General features: G+C 45.2%; 1 protein-coding gene across 3 annotated transcripts in view; it reads left to right on the top strand.

Annotated features, from left to right (window-relative positions):
* The window catches only part of PCGF5 (polycomb group ring finger 5), a 73,890-nt gene that overhangs the window by 49,413 nt on the left and 3,075 nt on the right, over window positions 1-21,402 (top strand). For 2 of the 3 annotated variants that reach the window (XM_069753467.1, XM_069753468.1), the window contains exons 2-9: window positions 1,138-1,443; window positions 1,796-1,892; window positions 4,490-4,545; window positions 4,965-5,024; window positions 8,342-8,484; window positions 9,754-9,852; window positions 12,754-12,843; window positions 19,469-19,549. In XM_069753467.1, coding sequence (XP_069609568.1) covers window positions 1,332-1,443; window positions 1,796-1,892; window positions 4,490-4,545; window positions 4,965-5,024; window positions 8,342-8,484; window positions 9,754-9,852; window positions 12,754-12,843; window positions 19,469-19,549 — 738 coding nt within the window. In that variant the 5' untranslated portion in view covers window positions 1,138-1,331. The remainder of the gene's footprint in view (window positions 1-1,137; window positions 1,444-1,795; window positions 1,893-4,489; window positions 4,546-4,964; window positions 5,025-8,341; window positions 8,485-9,753; window positions 9,853-12,753; window positions 12,844-19,468; window positions 19,550-21,402) is intronic. The other variant, XM_069753470.1, reaches the window with a different exon arrangement.

Raw genomic sequence — 21,402 nt, 5'->3', positions numbered from 1 at the left:
ATAGGACATTTCATAACTTTCTTAAATTATTCTGCAATAAGAGGAAGAGGACTAGCACTCTAATGTCACCTATAGTAAGTAGCAATCCTAGAAGTCCATGTCAACCCTTTAACGAGCCTTGTCACATGACTTAGGATAAAAGCCAAAACCAGAATCTCAATTTGCAGCCACTGTGTTTCAGGGTACTGACCCTCATCAGTGCAAAGTGTGAGATCTGGTTTGGCTGTGTGAGAGACGTCTGACCGGAATCCAAGGGGTAACGTTTCTCCTTGCGGAGAGTGACATGTCAAGCATGTTGAGATGAGGAGACTTTCAAGCCGCAATGCTCCTCAGGGAAATAAGAATATTGTCTCTTCAGAGAGGAAGAGGACTAGGACTCTAGTGCCACCTATAGGAAGTAGCAGTCCTAGAAGTCAATGATTTCGACCCTTTAACGAGCCTTGTCGCACGACTTGGATCCTGGTTAGACGCCTCTCACTCAGCCAAACCAGACCTCACACGTTACACTGACGAGGGGCAGTACCCCGAAACACAGTGTCTGCAAATTAAGATTCTGGTTTTGGCTTTTATCCTAAATTGTGACAAGGCCCGTTATTGGATTGACATTGACACAAGGAGAAACTATACCCAATCATTCTGAAAACATTTACAGCACATCCTGCATTGTACTACTGTACCCAATGTATTATATGTTTTAAGAGTCAGAGTCGTTCCATTTCATACTGACTCCGACTCCACCAGAATGGATACTGACTCCATGATTCTGACTCCAGAGCCGTGGTTCGGACGCAGTGTCTGACTGGACCAACAAACGTGTACAATAAAGCTTTGTGAAAGGGCCCTCACTTGACAGCAGCCATTAGAGCTCTCATTGGGGGCTGTCTCCTCGTATTTGAGGTGTATTGGACTAGTAGTTCTGCCTGACTAGGCATTAGCACTTTGCACTTTTGCTGGCAGACGTGTCAGTCAGGGACACAGTAACATAGGTGCCACCCCTGGAAAGGCGGCCATTTCCATTCCATGATGTGTGTAAGCTGAATGTATCCACTGTGTATTATATCATTAATTGGTTTGGTTTCTGTCACCCCCATGATCCGCTTTGTGCCGTGGGACTGATCTCTTTGTGTCTCCCATCAGGGGCCGGAGGTGTAACACACTTTAAAGAGCCAAAGGCAAATTGAAGCAATGAACATTATTTCAGCGAGGTTCATCTCGGGGACAATCCTCACGTGGAGAAAAATGTGAGAAATTCAAGAGAGACGTTGCAAGCCGTGTCCTTTCTTCCGTCTCTGCCTGTGTCCAGAGATCATCTGTCTCCTGGCATCTTGTCAATGGCAACCCAAAGAAGGCGCTTTGTAAAAGAATTCAACCCGTACATCACTTGTTACATCTGTAAAGGCTATCTTATCAAGCCAACCACCGTCACAGAGTGCCTGCACACATGTAAGCATTGTATGTTATCAGACGAGGACGGGGTCTCCTACCTCCGTCTACCCTCCCAGATGCTGAGGCTGCCATGGACAGTGGCATCTAGGGGGTGACCGTGTAGTCCTCTGTGGTCTGTATGGGCGCAGGGTCACAGTCTACTGTACTGAGATACTTACAAGGGGCAAGTGAGTGATCGGATATAGGGAATAAAGGAAAGATCTAAGTCAGATTTAATCCCAAGGCAGCGGGCGTCCTGCCCATCCAGAAATGGCAATATTACATTAGATATCAAATGTCAACTGAATTGTATAGGCTGTAACTCTGCATTTGGTATTCTACTTGATTTAAATATTTTTTTTCTTCAAAGTTTGTAAGAGTTGCATTGTCCAGCATTTTGAAGAAAGCAATGATTGCCCAAAATGTGGAATTCAAGTTCATGAAACCAACCCTTTAGAAATGCTAAGGTATGGCGCTGTTGAAATGCATGCTGTACAGTATTTCCAGTAATTATGGCATTTTATATAAGTAATTATCGCTATTAGTTCTTATTCTTTTGTGTTTTCTCTATTCTATTGTAACATAAGAAACCTGTATATAATATCTACTAGCTCAGACTATTTACTACATGTCCTTAATTGGGCTCCATAAAGGCCCTATGGGTCTTGTAATTAGCATTTGTGTATTACTATACTTTTATCAGTGAGCTACCTGTCTTTTAAGTTACCTTTCTTTATTGCCATGAGGATAAATGTCACGATTTAACCACTTGGTGTGCGAGCGGCATCTCAGCCGTCCAATCTCAGGCAGGATATTGCTGAGCTGTCAGTATTGTGATAGACAGCTCAGCTGACCAATCCAGGGCAGGGGCATGTGGAGCTGTCAGTATTGGGATAGTCAGCTCAACCGACCAATCTGAGGCAGGATATTGCTCAGCTTTCAGTATTGTGATAGACAGCCCAGCCATCCAATCTAAGGCAGGCAAACAAAAAAGGCAGCCATAGCATGCAAATATGAAAGAAGAAAATTGATTTACATTACTGCTCTAGAAATATGAAAAATTGAGAAAGCTTAGGGCATAAATTGGCCAATTCATGTGTACCTGGAAGCCACGTTAAGGCGTTTCTCGTTTCTAGGACCTAACACTGCCATTCCTCTCTTAGAATAAAGTCTTCATCTGTATGGGAACTTAATATGAATTTTTAATCGCAGCAGGACCACTACCCCTCCACAGAGATATAGATTTTAGTCTAAGAGAGGATTCATATTAACTTCCCATACAGATGAATACTTTATTCTAAGAGAGGATTGGCATTAATTTAGGTCCTGGAAACGAGAAATGCCTTAATGTGGCTTCCAGGTACACATGAATTGGCCAGTTTATGCCCTAAGCTTTCACAGTTTTTTGTATTTCTAGAGCAGTAATGCAATTAAATTTTTATATTTCATTGCATGCTATAGTGCTACAGAGTGCTGCCTTTTTTGTTTGAGTGTATATGAGTTGGTGACTCTAGGTAAGCACTTGTTCACACTTAGTTTATGTTTGGATGTGTCGGTCAGTTTTTTGAAATTTGCACTCCATCTAAGGCAGGGGCGTGCTGAGCTGTCAGTGTTGTGAGTGGCAGCTCAGCCGTCCAATCTGAGGCAGGGGCGTGCTGAGCTGGCAGTGTTGTGAGTGGCAGCTCAGCCGTCCAATCTGAGGCAGGGGTGTGCTGAGCTGTCAGTCTTGTGAGTGGCAGCTGAGCCGTCCAATCTGAGGCAGGGGCATGCTGAGCTGTCAGTGTTGTGAGTGGCAGCTCAGCCATCCAATCTGAGGCAGGGGCGTGCTGAGCTGTCAGTGTTGTGAGTGGCAGCTCAGCCGTCCAATCTGAGGCAGGGGCGTGCTGAGCTGTCAGTGTTGTGAGTGGCAGCTCAGCCATCCAACCTGAAGCAGGGGCTTCCTGAGCTGTCAGTGTTGTGAGTGGCAGCTCAGCCGTCCAGTCTGAGGCAGGGGCGTGCTGAGCTGTCAGTGTTGTGAGTGGCAGCTTAGCCGTCCAATGTGAGGCAGGGGCGTGTTGAACTGTCAGTGTTGTGAGTGCCAGCTCAGCCGTCCAATCTGAGGCATGGGCTACCTGAGCTGTCAGTGTTGTGAGTGGCACCTCAGCCATCCAATCTGAGGCAGGGGCGTGCTGAGCTGGCAGTGTTGTGAGTGGCAGCTCAGCCGTCCAATCTGAGGCAGGGGTGTGCTGAGCTGTCAGTGTTGTGAGTGGCAGCTCAGCCATCCAATCTGAGGCAGGGGTGTGCTGAGCTGTCAGTCTTGTGAGTGGCAGCTCAGCCATCCAATCTGAGGCAGGGGCGTGCTGAGCTGGCAGTGTTGTGAGTGGCAGCAGAGCCGTCCAATCTGAGGCAGGGGCGTGCTGAGCTGTCAGTGTTGTGAGTGGCAGCTGAGCCGTCCAATCTGAGGCAGGGGCGTGCTGAGCTGGCAGTGTTGTGAGTGGCAGCTCAGCCATCCAATCTGAGGCAGGGGCGTGCTGTGCTGTCAGTGTTGTGAGTGGCAGCTCAGCCGTCCAATCTGAGGCAGGGGCGTGCTGAGCTGTCAGTGTTGTGAGTGGCAGCTCAGCCGTCCAATCTGAGGCAGGGGCGTGCTGAGCTGTCAGTGTTGTGAGTGGCAGCTCAGCCTTGTATCCAATCCACAAGTTGTATAGTGAAAGCTCCACTAGTTTTATTCTTTATTTATAGGCATCTTATTATTACCGTACTTTGTTTCAAGTGCATCTGTCTCATGACAAAAGTACATAACCCCTTCCCGCCTTGCGCCATATATATGATGTGTCGGGTGACCTTTTATTTGTGCTGCTTTACATGTATGCACCCAGACCAGGCTGAGGAGCTCACAGGACATGATCAGTGGGTGTCAGCTGTGCTATACAGCTGGCACACGGCTGCAATGACCTGGATTGCAGCTCCTCTCCCTTTTGACTTGACAACTTTTTTTTTTTCAAAGTTTAGTAAGCCTTTAATTAAGAAGTTGTGGTGGAAGTAAAAAGTAAAAAACTATTAATTTGTTTCCCATTTCCATTTCTAGACTAGATAATACTCTTGAAGAAATCATATTTAAGCTGGTCCCAGGTCTACGGGAAGGTAGGTTTCCTTTCTCGTTGTACTTGTAGATTCATAAACACAGATGGAAGTACTATACTTAGGATCCCACGGCAGAGACCAAATTTAAGGTGTGAGATAAAGTACTAGAGTTCAAGCCCTATCCGAGAGCTTCCAATCTACCACAGTGGGGCTCTGTTCAGACACCTGTAGTAACCTTGGACGTTCTCCATCAGTCTTCCATTGTTTTTTATGGCATGAGTAGCTCAGTCTGATTGTTTTGTTCTGTAAGATACTGGAACCCCAGAGGACTCTATTAGAGCCAGTGGGGTCAGACGTGGGTCATGTTAATTCACTGGAGGGCAGATCCCTTATGGTAAATTATGCCGCTAGTGTGAACAGAGCCTTTATTATACAATATATCCTGACCTGATTTTCTTTTTTTATGTTGCTGTAACTAGGAGAGCAGCAGCAAGAATCAGACTTTTGGAAGAGGAAAAGACCACTGGAGAATGGAGAAGGTACATGGATAAATCTAGTATTGGATATTTAAGCAAATATAAAGATTTCTAGTTTGTTCATTGAATGTATTAAAAACCTGGTTCATTTTGATATAAAGGAGTTGGAAGATCCCGCAGTTGCCAATGGACGACTCTATACACTGCTTTTATGTTTTATTCTTTTTTTTTAAGAACCCAATTCTTCTTTGTCTATAACTTAAAGGGAATTTTACAGCTGATTGATGTTTGCTGCCGAAACCATCGGCATGAAGCAGAACCCGACTGTGTTATTGTAGCCATGTATGATTTACTCTGATACATTGTTGCATTTCAGAGAGGACATACTCTTCACCGCCGGCCAGGGACACCAGCTTCTCCCAGCCCACCTCTCATAGACTGACAGATCTCTCCTTGTGCAAACTCATAGGGCGAGACATGTTAGTCTAGGATAACTGGGAGGGGAAGAAATCTCGGACCAGTCATCTGAGTTGTGTCATCCATGGGATGTTTCTCTAAGTATGTTCTCTGTATGAAACATGCATGGCTGCAATAACGCAGCGGAACCCAGATTCTCGGGCAGCATGAATCCGCTTTCAGGTTCACTTGAAGTGTTTTTTTTAGAATAAACTTACTGATAAATGGGTTTTCTCATGTTGTTTTTCCAGTAGCGATCCGCTCCTCTGCCTTCTAACTTTCTGACTGCCGGGGACGTTGCTCTCCTGAAGAATGACAACCTATGGTTGTCCGAACTGTGCTCCAGGCTGCTAGCAGAGCAAATGCCTGTGTAACTTGGGGGAAGCGCATGGGCGGTCAGGGGTCGGATCCAGCGATCCGGACATCTTCAGAGGCTATAAAGCATAGCACTTGCAAATGGTGCCCATTCCTTTGCTAGTAAACTGGCTACTCTTAAGACTGCAGAAATAAAAAAAATAAATGACTCCTTGACAACAGAGAGGATATTTAATAAGAGGTGAATTACAAAGTAACTTATTTTAACAAACATTTAGCAATTTTACCCCTTTAAGAATTTGAAAACCTTTTTATATTGATGTTACTTGTTAGATAAATGATACAACACGGCGATGTTCGTCCATGTCCAATCATTAGATGGATCCCATGTTATAAATATATCAGTAAAAAGAGACCCATGCATCATGTACTTGTCAGAGTCACATACAATATGCTAATAATGTGGTAAAATGACGTTCCTCCATATAACGAATGGTCGGTGACTTAAATTCACTAAGTCAGGAAACATCTACTTCCTGAAGCGAGAGCTGAACACGTCCTTTTCTTGTCTCTGCGCCGGGTAGTAGTAAATGTGCACCAGGAAGCCAGGATTTCCTGGTGCACGACTTTCATTTTCTATTCTCACTTTTAGTCATTTTTTGTTCATTACTAATTATTCTGACAAGCACAATATACTGGTCCTCAGGGAGAATGCCAATGTCATATACCGTAGATATGTGCTTGGTTGCTTCCTCCAATATGTTAGTTATCTACATGAATTGATTGCTGATTCATAGTAAAATATGTTTATGGCATCTGGTTCTCTGTTTTTCTGAAACAGGAGTCCAAATCACTAATATTAGATTTTGTCTCCCGGCAGCCACCACTAGAGGGAGCGTAGGAGCTCACCGCATACTGATAGACTGAAGTCAGTAGTACCGCCGTCTACAGTAAGCTTGTACGCTGCCCCCTGGTGGTGGAGACAAACAGACATTTTTCTTCTTAAAGAGGGCCTGTCATCAAGTCAAAAGTGGCCAGTTATTGCTCAAATTTTATTCCTGTTCTGCCCTTGAGTATCCTGTTTTTTAACATCCATCGTATTGTTCCAAACATAGGGGCCATTTTAGATAGTGCTAATTTTTATGGTCTTTACAGGGGGGCGCCCAGGACTCGGCGGGGGCGTGTCTTTTGGCTGCTTTATATTATTACCCTGTGAGCCGTGCCTCCTTGATAAAGACCAAAAATATTAGCACCAAATAAGAAAGCCCATATCTCTGGAACTTTATGGCAGATTTGTTAGGCCGCAGCCTCAGGGACTCAGAACATATTATTCAAGCACCCTCAAGATACTCGGATCGCACCCAAGCATTCTCGGATGGCACCCGAGGACCCTCGCTCATCACCAGTAGAGATATGTTTTTTCATGCTGCTCTGATTGCAAAAGAAATACGAGGCGCCTTAAAATGTTAGCACCCTAAGCATCACCCTTGTGTGACAAACATGGAGAAGACCAGGGTGTAGGAGGCTTCATTTTTGCTGCTAGATTTTTTTCAAGGAGCTTGTGGAAACAACAAGATAACTTCTCTTGAAGGTCACTCCTTTCTATATGCCCTGAAACACACATTTACATCAGGTAGTAGGGTCCGCACCCAAGACCTCTCTCCGAAAGCCAGAACTGAGCCTCCCACCAGCAACTGCTGGTGGGTTTCTGACGTCCATGCCTTGCCGGGCTGGTCATGGCTTTTTCAGGCACTGTCATCTGTTTTCTGACTTTTCTTAATGGAAATGAATCTTTTCAGACAATATTTTTTGGGAGAAGGGTGTTCTGATGATGCTAGGACCCCCAGATTAGCAGTAACCTGCAGGGGAACCTGTCAGTAAGTATTCAGTACAATTCAATGGCTGACAGGGTTTTAATTTTGAGAAAGTTATTCTAATATTATGTTTGCTCACAATTTTCAAGATCTGTGCTTGCTGTCAGGAAATGACACACCTGCAGTTATTTTTTTTCTTCTTTTTGGATTTTACTGCTAAAGATAAACCCATCCCCTATGACCGGATTCTGCATCCTAGTATTTGGGTATTTATGCCACTTTGGAAATATTTTCCCACGTGTAACTGAAACATTGAACGTGGCATCAGAAGCCGCCTTCTCCTTCAGGAAAAAACACCAGTTGTTTAGTAGGTGGATTTATCGCCACGCTAATATGGAAATAACTGAAAACATCCTGCTTCCAAAGATGTGGGAAGGACGCTGGATGGCGCTTTATCTTTCTCTACTGTTTCATTGGAATATTAAGGCATTAATGTGCAACTTATTATTGTTTATAGTTGTATTATTTTATATCTATCACTGTGCGTACTAGATCATGTTCCAGCTGTTTGGTGGTAAGAATGGCGCAGCATGCAGTAGTGATGGAAAGTCCAGTGCAGCCCCAGCAGATCCCATGGGATCTGTCAGTCTATGGATCCGGGGATGAAGATATTGCGGGGTTATACAGCATTAATGACCTCACTGACGAGACGTGTATATGGCTCTCCCTGCAGTCATCACTTCAGCTTCCTTTAGATGAACACTTATATGTAATACTTATGTCTCTTTTATACAGACGGGCTTCCGAGTAACAAAAGATTTAAGGACGATGATGAGGAAAATGATGAAAACAAAGACTACCACAGGAGCGACCCGCAGATTGCTATATGTCTGGACTGCATGCGTAATAATGGCCAGTCTGGTGATGGTACAGTGAAGGTACGGCTTTATATGCAGGGTTATCATCACACACGGCTGAAGGATGAGACATATTCAGGTTATTACAGGAGATACCGATGTCGTATGGTACAAGAAAGTGCCATTAGAGGGGACCTTTTCCTACACTGGCTTATGTCTCAGATGGCTCCTGTAGTTACTTTATAAGGAAGACTCATCACTTGCCAGAAATATGTCATTTTTGTACCTGGTGTAAATGCCGCTGTTCTGAGGCCGGCATTTTTTATTTTTTGCTCCTACTCCTCTCCATTCCTGAGATATAGCCCCATCTTCCCCGTATATAAATCTAGTCTTTTTAGCCAAATGGGTGAGGTCATCCCCCTTGACTAACAAAATTAAAATTTTATACAGAGAAGATGGGCCGTATCTCAGTGGCATGTAGGGCTAGGTGAAAAATATATCACATGCAGTATCTACATCAAGTGACCGGACCTCTTTAAAGGCATTGTCTCATGGGACACCATCATTTCAAGACCACCCCCTGTGATGGACTACAACCATCCTTGTAAATGGTCGCCATGTAATGCTGCACAATGGGAGCGGACCCCCAGATGCTCAGCCGGTTGCCCTTTGGGATGCATATATAAGGTGTTTTCAATGATGTGTGAATGAATGAGGAAGGTTACGGCGTGGCAGGTAGTGTACCTAGATTATTATTTAGCCTCGTGGATAGATATATATTCTACAACATGTATTTACAGGAGGAATGGCACAATGCAGAGTTAGAAGAATTGTTCTTTTTTGGAAAATCAAATACTCACTGACATGTCAGTGTTTTCTCTTTTTTTAACAAAAAGAAGTTTGAGACGTAACTAAGGAAATATATATAGTGATGTGTGGTTGTTATTTTAGCCCAGTGCCTGTCTTTCAACAAGGTCAAAGTCTGAACAGGCTCTAAATAGATTTACTGTGTGAAGAAATGATTTATTAACCAGTCGTTCTCCATAGACTGGATGCGGCCTGATCGGTGTGATGTGTGCATGTACACTCACTGTGGATGTGCAGCCACCATATGTTAAAGGAACCAGAGACAGTGTGTGATATGTATTGGGGTGCATAGTATAATATTAACCCCTCCTTTTACACCCTCTGCACTGGGTCCGCTGTGTTGTCTCTAGAGAATCGCAGCATTACATTGTGGATCCGTGGCAGAGGGGCACAGGGTAATATTACACCACTTATCCCAAACTTCGGAGGGTCCCTTATGATCACATTTAACTATTTATTGATATTCTTTGTTTTTTCTTGCAGGGACTAATGAAGAAATTCATCCGCTGTTCCACGCGTATAACAGTTGGGACTATTAAAAAGTTTTTAAGCTTAAAATTAAAGCTGCCAAGTACGTATGAGGTAAGAAGGGTGACATTTTACAAAGGTATTGGGGCAGGGGTGCACAGCTTTTTCTGGAACTAGGGCCACATTGACCCTCACAATAAACAGCCCTATACTTTCCCTGGGCAATAGATCTTGGAATAATAATAATTTCCACAATTGGATGTGTTAAATAAAATGTTCCTGTGCTGAGATAATCTTATAAATGTGCCCCTGCTGTGTACTGTGTAATGGCCGTGTCTGACCGTACAGAAACATGGTCTGATCATACCACAGCTCCTGGGCAGGAGAGGAAGCAGAAGAGTATACAGACAGGACAGCAGGGGATCACATCTGATTTTTTCTGTGAGGTAAAACATTTCCCTGCCTGTTTTTAAATAATGTTTTACCTCAAAGAAAGAATCCTTTGTGACCTCATACTGTAATGTCCGTATACTCTCTTGCTTCCTCCCCTGCCCAGGAGATGTGGTATGATCAGACCAGGTTCCCGCACAATCAGACACGGCCATTACACAGTACACAGCAGGGGCACATTTATCAGATTATCTCAGCACAGGAACATTTGTTCATGGGAAAACCCCGTTAAACCTGTGTTCATACACCATGAACACATTTCGGCTTCAGCGCCTTTCTTGGACATTTTTCTGCGCATATTTTTAAAAGGCTCTGCTTTTGCTATGATCTTCTTTACTGAGGTAAGAACGCATGCAATGATTTCCCAAAATGTGTTAACACAGCCTTCTGAGGTATCAGTCTTATGGCATAAATGTCTAATAGTTTGGAGTCCTTGCACCTCTCCGGAGATTAGGGGTCCCTTTTCCTTTAATCGGCACTTTAGAGTATAAGAGAACAATCCACATCGTCTCCATTGTAGATTATGGGTGTTGTGGCATTATCCTAACATTTCACATCTCCTGTAAACTGCAATGGAGAGAACCACATCCGTGCATGGCCACTTCTCTAGGACATATACTTCTTCCTAGAGTGCTAAACTGGGGTAAAAGGGCGCCATTGTTCCGAAATGTAGGGGAATCGCATTGACGATTGTTTCCTGTCCAAGCCTTACATGACAGCTACACATGAGGTACCATTCACAGACAAGCATCCAGATACATGGAGGCAGCACATTGAGGCCTGGGCTGCAGGTTGTGCCCGCTGGATTTAGGGTACAGGCCCAGAAGGGGCTTAGTGGGTGCAGCACAAACACCAAGTGATAAGCATGACAACTTTGAGACTCATCGTAAATGAACCTTTATTTTCATTGTCCAAGTCTTCAGCTTTATGATCAGAAGCATTTAGTATAAAGGAGCATAACAGCAGTAGGATCATCCCATGAGCAGAACACAGGAGCGGCTTATCATTGTTATCTACTGTCGGTGCAGAGAGCAGAAGGGATGTGGCGGTGACTGCCGGCACGCTGGGACATCTTCTGCTGTGTCCATCATAAATGGAGACTTTATTCTACTGCTTTCCCTATTTACTGGACCTTACTGCAGCTCACTGATCTACAAAGAAAGCTTCATATTTCTGCTGCCTTATTGGTACGTTTTCTCCCTCTGGATGTACTGAAATCCCAATATGATCCCTTTGACACCAGAACCTCAGTCCGTACGTTCCGCACTGCAAAGCCCAAACTTGTTTGTGGGGTTCATTGTATACCAAATTACTGGCACAATGGGCTCGGCAGGTCCATTATTATCCTATTTCGAGGCTGTACTGACACCTGATCTTTGCTTAAAGCAGCCGAAAAATATTTAGTGAAATATGAGCAGAACTGTACCGCTATGTAGACACGTCAGATGGCAGATTTAGCATTCAGGTTATGTACGAACACACTAAAATAAACGTATTTTTCAATAACAAGAAGTGCCATTTATATGGAACATAACAATGTACACCCACTTCTTAAACCTTTACCTAATGTCTGGCATTTAGGAGATTTGGCAGGTGTGCCTACACACTGTCTGTTTTTAGGCGATGTCTCAGGGGCATCAAGTTTCAGTACACAGCACAGTTCTTGTCTCAGAGACAAAGACGGTTGGCAGACGCCGGTCCCGGAGCTTCTGTCTACTCCCATTTGTACAGACAAGCTTTGCGGTGTATATCAGTAAGAGTTATAAATTAAAGGGGGTTTCTGGAAGTTAAAAATGGATCTGATGGCAGGAAATATGAGAAAGTGGAAAAAAAACTTTGCTCACTGAGTAAATCCCCCGCCACTTCTCCACTGCCTCTGCGGGTGTCCCTGCCTAATGACCAATCACTGACCACTAGTGATGGCGGCAGATTGGCACAAGAGGCCATATATCGGATGGAGCTGCCACTTACGCATCAACAGCAAGTCACCACTGCAGGAAATAGTCAAGACTGGCGGAGACTATGACAGCGCGAGACAAAAGATCAGCTTTTCCTGGCCACTGAATGGCAAATCTGTCTAATGTAGGCTTTATCCACATTTGAATTAGATAATTGGAAGCTTTCCTGCAGACTCCGTCAGCCTTGATAAGATCTGCAGTGCTAATCTTCTGGTCAAAACGATGCACCCTGACACATCACAACGATTGGGGTCCGTCTGGAAGTGGCGGGATCTGTCTTACTATGGACCCAACAAAGCATCATGGCTTCTGTTAATAATGCAGGCACAACACAAATGTGGTCCCGGCCACTGCCCATGTTCCTGTGTGAGTTATCACCCCTGCAGAAACTAATGATGACAGCATGGGGTCATCCCCCTCATTTACTAGCAGCCTCATCTTTCCCATCCTAGTACTGTATGTACATGTAGTTCTTTTATGCTACAGGGAAGTGGTATCAAAGGAAAGGGAAGATTTTGGGAACTATGTAAAATAAGGATTGTAATGATCCCCGATCAGTGAGAAACGCGCCATACTTACACTACGTACAATCACTTTTATTTTTCAGCTGGATGTACTATGCAATGGAGAAATCATGGGAAAGGACCACACCATGGAGTTCATATATATGACAAGATGGCGACTAAGGGCTGAAAATGTAAATAAGTTTAATTATTAATTTATTTATGTGTGATTTTAAGCGTGCCTGTAAGAAATAGGAGATGTGTCTCTACATGATCAGCCAGAACATTACAGTCTGCTTGATATTGTGTAGGCTCCGCTTAGTCTCCACATGACCCTTGTACTAAGCTGGTCTGTATACAATCAGTCCAGACACGAGCCTTCACTCCTCACACATAGCGTTGGTCACTCAGGACCCTGCTGCTGACTCAGTGGTTATTAGGACCTTCTTAGGACCAGACACTTATCACCCATTCTGTGGATATGTGATGACTAAAGGCCCCGTCACACATAGCGAGATCGCTAGCGAGATCGCTGCTGAGTCACAAGTTTTGTGACGCAACAGCGATCTCAGTAGCGATCTCGCTATGTGTGACACGTACCAGCGATCAGGCCCCTGCTGTGAGATCGCTGGTCGTGTCGGAATGGCCTGGGCCATTTTTTGATCGTTGAGGTCCCGCTGACATCGCTGAATCGGCGTGTGTGACGCCGAGTCAGCGATGTCTTCGCTGGTAACCAGGGTAAACATCGGGTAACTAAGCGCAGGGCCGCGCTTAGTAACCCGATGTTTACCCTGGTTACCATCGTTAAAGTAAAAAAAACAAACGCTACATACTTACCTACCGCTGTCTGTCCTCGGCGCTCAGCTTCTCTGGTCTGGCTGTGAGCGCCGGTCAGCCGGAAAGCAGAGCGGTGACGTCACCGCTCTGCTTTCCGGCCGCTGTGCTCACAGCCAGACCAGAGAAGCAGAACGCCGAGGACAGACAGCGGTAGGTAAGTATGTAGCGTTTGTTTTTTTTACTTTAACGATGGTAACCAGGGTAAACATCGGGTTACTAAGCGCGGCCCTGCGCTTAGTTACCCGATGTTTACCCTGGTTACCGGGGACCTCGGGATCGTTGGTCGCTGCAGAGCTGACTGTGTGACAGCTCTCCAGCGACCAAACAGCGACGCTGCAGCGATCCGGATCGTTGTCGGTATCGCTGCAGCGTCGCTATGTGTGACGGGGCCTTTAAAGACCAAATACACGTTAGTCTACAATCAGCTGAACCCCACAATACTGTCAAAAACATCCGACAGTCTAATGTTTATTGCCCCTACCTCAACTGTCCCTCCACAGACGATGTTGGGGGACAGATGGATCCACCCTGAATAATTTTAAAGACTATTCTTTTGAAAAGAGCATTCCTGTGTATAGAAGAGTTGGGAGAGAGCTGTTGGTTGCACAGTGTTTTGGCCTACAGTTGTCTGAGGTCTGTGAGGTCCTTAAAGGAGTTCTCCAAGAATGTGACTTTCCCCTCCACATAATTCAAATGGCAGCACTTTGTGGTCACGAGTCAGGACAAAATGCAGCTCTCAACACCTGTGTTTCAACAGACACATATCTCAGTGAGTTGTGTAGAAGGGATGTGACATCACAAGAAAATCTTCTCCTTAGCACAAAGGATTTTTTTCTCTACCGTTCGTCCCTGCAGGTTCTGAGAATTTAGGTTTATTTTTTTCTCCTGTCACACCCCCTGTCCAGCTGCTCACTGGTATGTATGCTTACGATACAGCTCCTATGACAGTTGAGACACAGGTCTCTGAAGCAGTGTTTCTTTTCTTCAGACTGCAGCTCATCTTGACAAGTTACTAGGGTGTGCTGCAGTTTGAGACCGGGCCATTTTATCACATTCTAGGAAAGCCCCTTTAGATAGGAAAACCTGCAGCATAATGTATGTGTGTGCCTCTAGCTCCTCACTCCTCCCCTCCGTAGAATGTTTTGAGCACCAACTGTCCTACTTTACTAATGGGAAAATCAGTATTCACCGAAGACACGCTTTACCCATAAAAGATGAGTCTTGGAGGAGAAATAAGCAAATTCTATAATCAAATATTTACAAAGGTTCTTATTTTAAAGTGTGCTATCGATTTTTGAAAAAAAATGACGTTACTGAAATGAAATAACTCATAGTCATGAACTAGTGAGCTTTTATATTTTATTTGCTAAATATAAGTAACTACAAGATGTGAAACTGAAAAATAGGAAGGAACTACATTATGTCTGTTACTGAGACAAAGAAGAAAGGGGTTAGTGGCTATTGAGGCTCGTGGCTCACTACAACCAGCTGTACTCATTCAGGACTGACACATGAATGTCTTAGATGGAAAGAGGAAGTAGGTCAGGAAAGAGGAAGAACGCTCACTTATATTTATCACAATTCCACACTGGTGAACACAAACCATCAAAAGGCGCAAAGTCAAAAAATGGTTACGCAGCAATATAATATAGTAGGATTCATACTGTGTGTTTGACTTCACTGACTAGAGTTATTTATTCTTAGTGTCAGCCGATGGAAGCTTTATTCTTTACCTAGAGAGGCTAAGAAACTTGCCATGCTCATATCCTTCTCACATAACTGCAGGGTCATAAGAAATGTACTTGTGAGGTACATAATTCTGCTTGTGCTGCCTTACAGTTCTGCCAGGGCAGCTTTCAGAGTTGTTGAGGGGCACAGTCAGAGGCGTAGCTAGGGTTTTGGTTCAGGAGGGCGAAGCTTCTGAGTGGGCCCCAACCTTCATTACAACTGAGTGACGCACCCATGTGCACACGTCAGGATTGCATCAGGATTTTGTCAGGATTTTTCATCAGTATTTGTAGCCAAAACCAGGAGTGGGTGATATATACAGAAGTGGTGCATATGTTTCTATTATACTTTTCCTCTAATTGTTCCACTCCTGGTTTTGGCTACAAATACTGATGAAAAATCCTGACAAAATCCTGACAAAATCCTGATGCAATCCTGACGTGTGCACACTGTTCAATAGTGGAGGAGAACCTCAGCAGATGACCGTGCTATTACTGAAGATAATCTCTATATAATGACCAACATGGATATTACCGCCATATGGTCAGTGGTAGATACCAGTCCTACAGAACATGTAAGAGATCACAGCACAGTTACAGATAATATCTTACCGCTGATGTTCTCTTATGGAATTGTTCACTTTTCCCGTCTTTTCCATCTGGCCCAGACCGACATGACTTCTTCCACCCAGGACTCGTCTGCAGAGAATACAACAAAGACACGTTTCACTGCTCATATTCCAGCCCCATCACCATCTATTCCCAACCTGCACAAACCCCTCATCCTGCTGATACCCCAATACTGAGCCGCTGCTGCCGTATGTGTCCCTATTACTGCACATGATACTCCAATACTGAGCCGCTGCTGGCGTATGTGACCTTATTACTGCACATGATACTCCAATACTGAGCCACTGCTGCCGTATGTGTCCCTATTACTGCTCCTGATACCCCAATACTGAGCCGCTGCTGCCCCATGTGTCCCTATTACTGCTCCTGATACCCCAATACTGAGCCGCTGCTGCCGTATGTGTCTTTATTTCTGCACCTGATACCCCAATACTGAGCCGCTGCTGCCGTATGTGTCCCTATTACTGCCCCTGATACCCAAATACTGAGCCGCTGCTGCTGTATGTGTCCCTTTTACTGCCACTGATACCCCAATACTGAGCCTCTGCTGCCGTATGTGTCCCTATTACTGCCACTGATACCCCAATACTGAGCCTCTGCTGCTGTATGTGTCCCTATTACTGCCACTGATACCCCAATACTGAGCCGCTGCTGCTGTATGTGTCCCTATTACTGCACCTGATACCCCAATACTGAGGCGCTGCTGCCGTATGTGTCCCTATTACTGCCCCTGATACCCCAATACTGAGTCGCTGCTGCCGTATGGGTCCCTATTACTGCACCTGATGTATGGTTCTCTGTGCCTTCTAAATTCTAAAGCACCCCTCTAGAATATAGTAATGCCGGGTGCAAGTGCCCTAGAAAACAGCGCCCACATTTTGCTCCCTAAAAAGTAATATTACCATGTGCGCCCCTTTAATAGTCACAGTAACCTGAGTTCCCCTATAACAAGAAGTGCCCACTTTACATTTAATAATGTCCCGAGTCGGCCCCCCTTTTCAGCTCCCCTATGTAGTATAATGCCCCCTCAGTGTATAGTACCATCCACACAGTATACTGACCCCCTAAGTAGCCCCCAAACTGTTTGATGGCCCCTTCACTGTAATCTCCACACTGTATGATGGCCCACTAGATGGCCTCCATATAGTATAATGCACCAGGTCATCCTAAATATAGTATAATGCACTCACCATAGGTCTCCATATAGTATAGTGAACTCCCCATAAGCCTCCATATAATGTAATGCACTCCCCATAAGCCTCCATATACTATAATGCACTCCTCATAGGACTCCATATAGTATAATGCACTCCCCATAGGGCTCCATATAGTGTAATGCAATCCCCATAGGCCTACTCTATAGCACAAGACAGCACCCCATAGGTAGACCCTGTAGTATAAGACAGCACCCCATAGGCAGACCCTGTAGTATAAGGCAGCACCCCATAGGCAGATCCTGTAGCATAAGGCAGCACCCCATAGGCAGATTCTGAAGTATAAGGCAGCACCCCATAGGCAGATTCTGAAGTATAAGGCAGCCCCTCTATAGGCAGATCCTGAAGTATAAGGCAGCCCCCCTATAGGCAGATCCTGCAGTATAAGGCAGCCCCCCTATAGGCAGATCCTGAAGTATAAGGCAGCCTCCCTATAGGCAGATCCTGAAGTATAAGGCAGCCCCCCAATAGGCAGATCCTGAAGTTTAAGGCAGCACCCTTATAGGCAGATCCTGAAGTATAAGGCAGCCCCCATAAGAAAAACAATAAATAAATAGTCACCTCTCTTCCTCCTTGTTCCATCGGTGCTCCGACAATCCCGCTCATCTTCTGACAGCGGGCGCCGGGTGGTGACGTCATCGCACCCACTGTCAGCGTCGGTGTCAGTGATGCCAGATGCTTACAGGGGGATGATGGGAGAAGAAGCATAGCACAGCGCTCCTTCACTCATCAGTGCGGTGACGGCCGGGGGGCCAACTACTGGCACCAGGCCACCCCCCGGCCTGATAAGGGGCCCCATAGCAGGCGGCAGAGCAGGGAGATCGATTCTCCCTGCTCTGCCGCAGAAAGCAACTGTATCGTAGCTCCGGATGGGCCCTCCCTCCCTCCCTTGCCGGTTTGCAAGATTGGCAACAGCAGAGAAGTATGGAAGAAAGGGGATTTTGGAGGTGGAGTTGTAAGCCTGGCTACAGCAGAGCAGCTTGCAATATGGGTGATCTCAGGATGTGCAGAAATGGAGAACAGTGGGCATGAAGAAGGAGCCACTGGGGCACATCTGAAGCCTGGCTACAGCAGCAGGAAGGAAGGGAGACTAGAGGGGTGGAACTGTAAGCTTGGCTACAGCAGAGCAGGTGGGAATGAGGTGGATCTAAGGTGGTAAGCCTGAGCTACAGCAGAGTAGCCGTTAGGTAGAGCAGCTGGGAATTAGGGGGATGTAGAGGGGTGGAGTTATGAGCCTGAGCTACAGCAGAGCAGTACATAGGAGGAGGAGTTAAAAGGGAGGAGCTGTAGGTCTGACTACAGTAGAGCAGCTGGGAATTAGGGGATCTAGAGGGGTGGAGTTCATTGTATACCTGAGCTACAGGAGAGCAGCAGATAGGAGGAGGACTTAGATAGGTGTAGCTCTAAACTGGTCTACAGCAGAGCAGCTGGGAATGTGGAGGATGCAGAGTGGTGGAGTTGTAAGCCTGAGCTACAGCAGAGCAGTACATTGGAGGAGGAGTTAAAGGGAAGAGCTGTAGGTTTGACTACAGCAGAGAAACTGGGAATTAGGGCATCTAGAGGGGTGGAGTTGTATGCCTGAGCTACAGCAGAGGAGTTGATAGGAGGAGGACTTAGGCATAGCTGTAAACTGGACTACAGCAGAGCAGCTGGAAATTGTAGGAGATCTACAGGGGTGAAGTTGTAAGCCTGACTTCTGCAGGGCAGCTGGGAAATAGCAAGATGTAGAGAGGTGGAATGATAAGCCTGCTCTACAGCAGAGGAGGGGATAAGAGGAGGAACTGGAAGAGTATCACAGTAAACTTTGCCCAGAACAGCAGGGGATTAGGCGGAGAGTTTTTCGCCTGGGCTACAGCAGAGCAGCAGGTAGGTGTGGTGGAGCGGATTTACAGGCCAGTGGTGCAGTGAGATGAGGAAGACTTGAGGCTTCATGAGAAATGTAGCTTTCTAAGTATTGCTGCTGGAGCGACAGACACATCCCATGGGAAGGAGCAAAACACGCAGCAAAACAAAGGTGTAAAATTATGTCATAGAAATCAGTAGTAGGAAATCCAAATAAAATGGGCTGTGTGACTGAGGAGAAGATGGCAGTGGATGGCCGCTGTGCTGGAGCTTAGATTGCAGAAAATACTCTGTGCTGCAGATAGGAATTGCTGCATTATAAGGGTTATTGGGTCTTTATTCATCACCCTGGTACATACACGGCCTCCCCTGGATTCATGAGTCGTACATGGAGATGGAGACTAATTAGTTCTCACAGTTGTTTTCTGTATTCTGTGAAAGGTACAAAATATTGATTTTTTTTTGTCCTGCTGTTTTAGAACATTTTCTACAAAATATTTTAGTGATCGCTCATTTCTACATGCTGTTGTGGATGTCTTGTTTTAACAAGCACATAATCTCCTTCACAGTTCCAATGTCAGAACAGTTCGCCAGCTCTACACATGTCGCTCAGTGATATTGCGCCTGTTGTTACAGAGACATCCTCAACCGTATGTATAAATCTGATATTCTCACATGCAAAAGCAAATTGTGCAGCCTTCATGTGATAAATGAAGAGTTCAGTATGGCCTCACATACAGCAATTTATTGATCAGACTTTTATTCTACTGTGCCACTCTCGCCATAGACTGCTGCTGACATTTTATATCATTTGTAGCTTGTTAAAGGGTTTCTCGGAAAGACACCCATGTTCTGTACATCCTAGTAAGATAATGGAGGTGGGGTCCATCACTGAGCTACAAAGATAATACTTGTAACCTTATGTGCTATCCCATGTTTTATCACATAGCACTCGGACCAATGAGAAAACAATGGCAGCATGCTGCTAGTTGCTGCACAGATCGGATCGCTCTCGCCCATCTAAGTGTATTGGTGCATGGAAAACATCAGAGTGCGCTCGTATGGTATCCACATGCAGTCTGATTGCCACGGACTCACAGAATGGAGATGTAGACATCTTGCTCCATTTGTTCTCCATTTTCCCTTCACCTGTGCTACGATTCACTCATCCAAGAGTATCGGATCACACTAAGCTGACACTCGGCTCAAACTCTGATCAGATGGGGGACATATACTAGGATAGGCCTAGGGTGGGGGACATGTATATATGGAAGGGGCCCAGCATATGGGACATATATACCATGATGGGGGCATATATACCAGAAAGTGGCCCAGCATGGAGGACATACAGGTCCTTCTCAAAAAATTAGCATATAGTGTTAAATTTCATTATTTACCATAATGTAATGATTACAATTAAACTTTCATATATTATAGATTCATTATCCACCAACTGAAATTTGTCAGGTCTTTTATTGTTTTAATACTGATGATTTTGGCATACAACTCCTGATAACCCAAAAAACCTGTCTCAATAAATTAGCATATTTCACCCATCCAATCAAATAAAAGTGTTTTTTAATAACAAACAAAAAAAACATCAAATAATAATGTTCAGTTATGCACTCAATACTTGGTCGGGAATCCTTTGGCAGAAATGACTGCTTCAATGCGGCGTGGCATGGAGGCAATCAGCCTGTGACACTGCTGAGATGTTATGGAGGCCCAGGATGCTTCAATAGCAGCCTTAAGCTCATCCAGAGTGTTGGGTCTTGCGTCTCTCAACTTTCTCTTCACAATATCCCACAGATTCTCTATGGGGTTCAGGTCAGGAGAGTTGGCAGGCCAATTGAGCACAGTAATACCATGGTCAGTAAACCATTTACCAGTGGTTTTGGCACTGTGAGCAGGTGCCAGGTCGTGCTGAAAAATGAAATCTTCATCTCCATAAAGCATTTCAGCCGATAGAAGCATGAAGTGCTCCAAAATCTCCTGATAGCTAGCTGCATTGACCCTGCCCTTGATGAAACACAGTGGACCAACACCAGCAGCTGACATGGCACCCCACACCATCACTGACTGTGGGTACTTGACACTGGACTTCAGGCATTTTGGCATTTCCTTCTCCCCAGTCTTCCTCCAGACTCTGGCACCTTGATTTCCGAATGACATGCAAAATTTGCTTTCATCAGAAAAAAGTACTTGGGACCACTTAGCAACAGTCCAGTGCTGCTTCTCTGTAGCCCAGGTCAGGCGCCTCTGCCGCTGTTTATGGTTCAAAAGTGGCTTTACCTGGGGAATGCGGCACCTGTAGCCCATTTCCTGCACACGCCTGTGCACGGTGGCTCTGGATGTTTCCACACCAGACTCAGTCCACTGCTTCCTCAGGTTCCCCAAGGTCTGGAATCGGTCCTTCTCCACAATCTTCCTCAGGGTCCGGTCTCCTCTTCTCGTTGTACAGCGTTTTCTGCCACATTGTTTCCTTCCAACAGACTTACCATTG

This window comes from Ranitomeya imitator, chromosome 2 (assembly GCF_032444005.1).
Source record: "Ranitomeya imitator isolate aRanImi1 chromosome 2, aRanImi1.pri, whole genome shotgun sequence".
NCBI classification, from domain to species: Eukaryota; Metazoa; Chordata; class Amphibia; order Anura; family Dendrobatidae; genus Ranitomeya; species Ranitomeya imitator.
The sequence above is the reverse complement of the archived record's forward strand: the minus strand, read 5'-3'. Positions and strand labels throughout refer to the sequence as shown.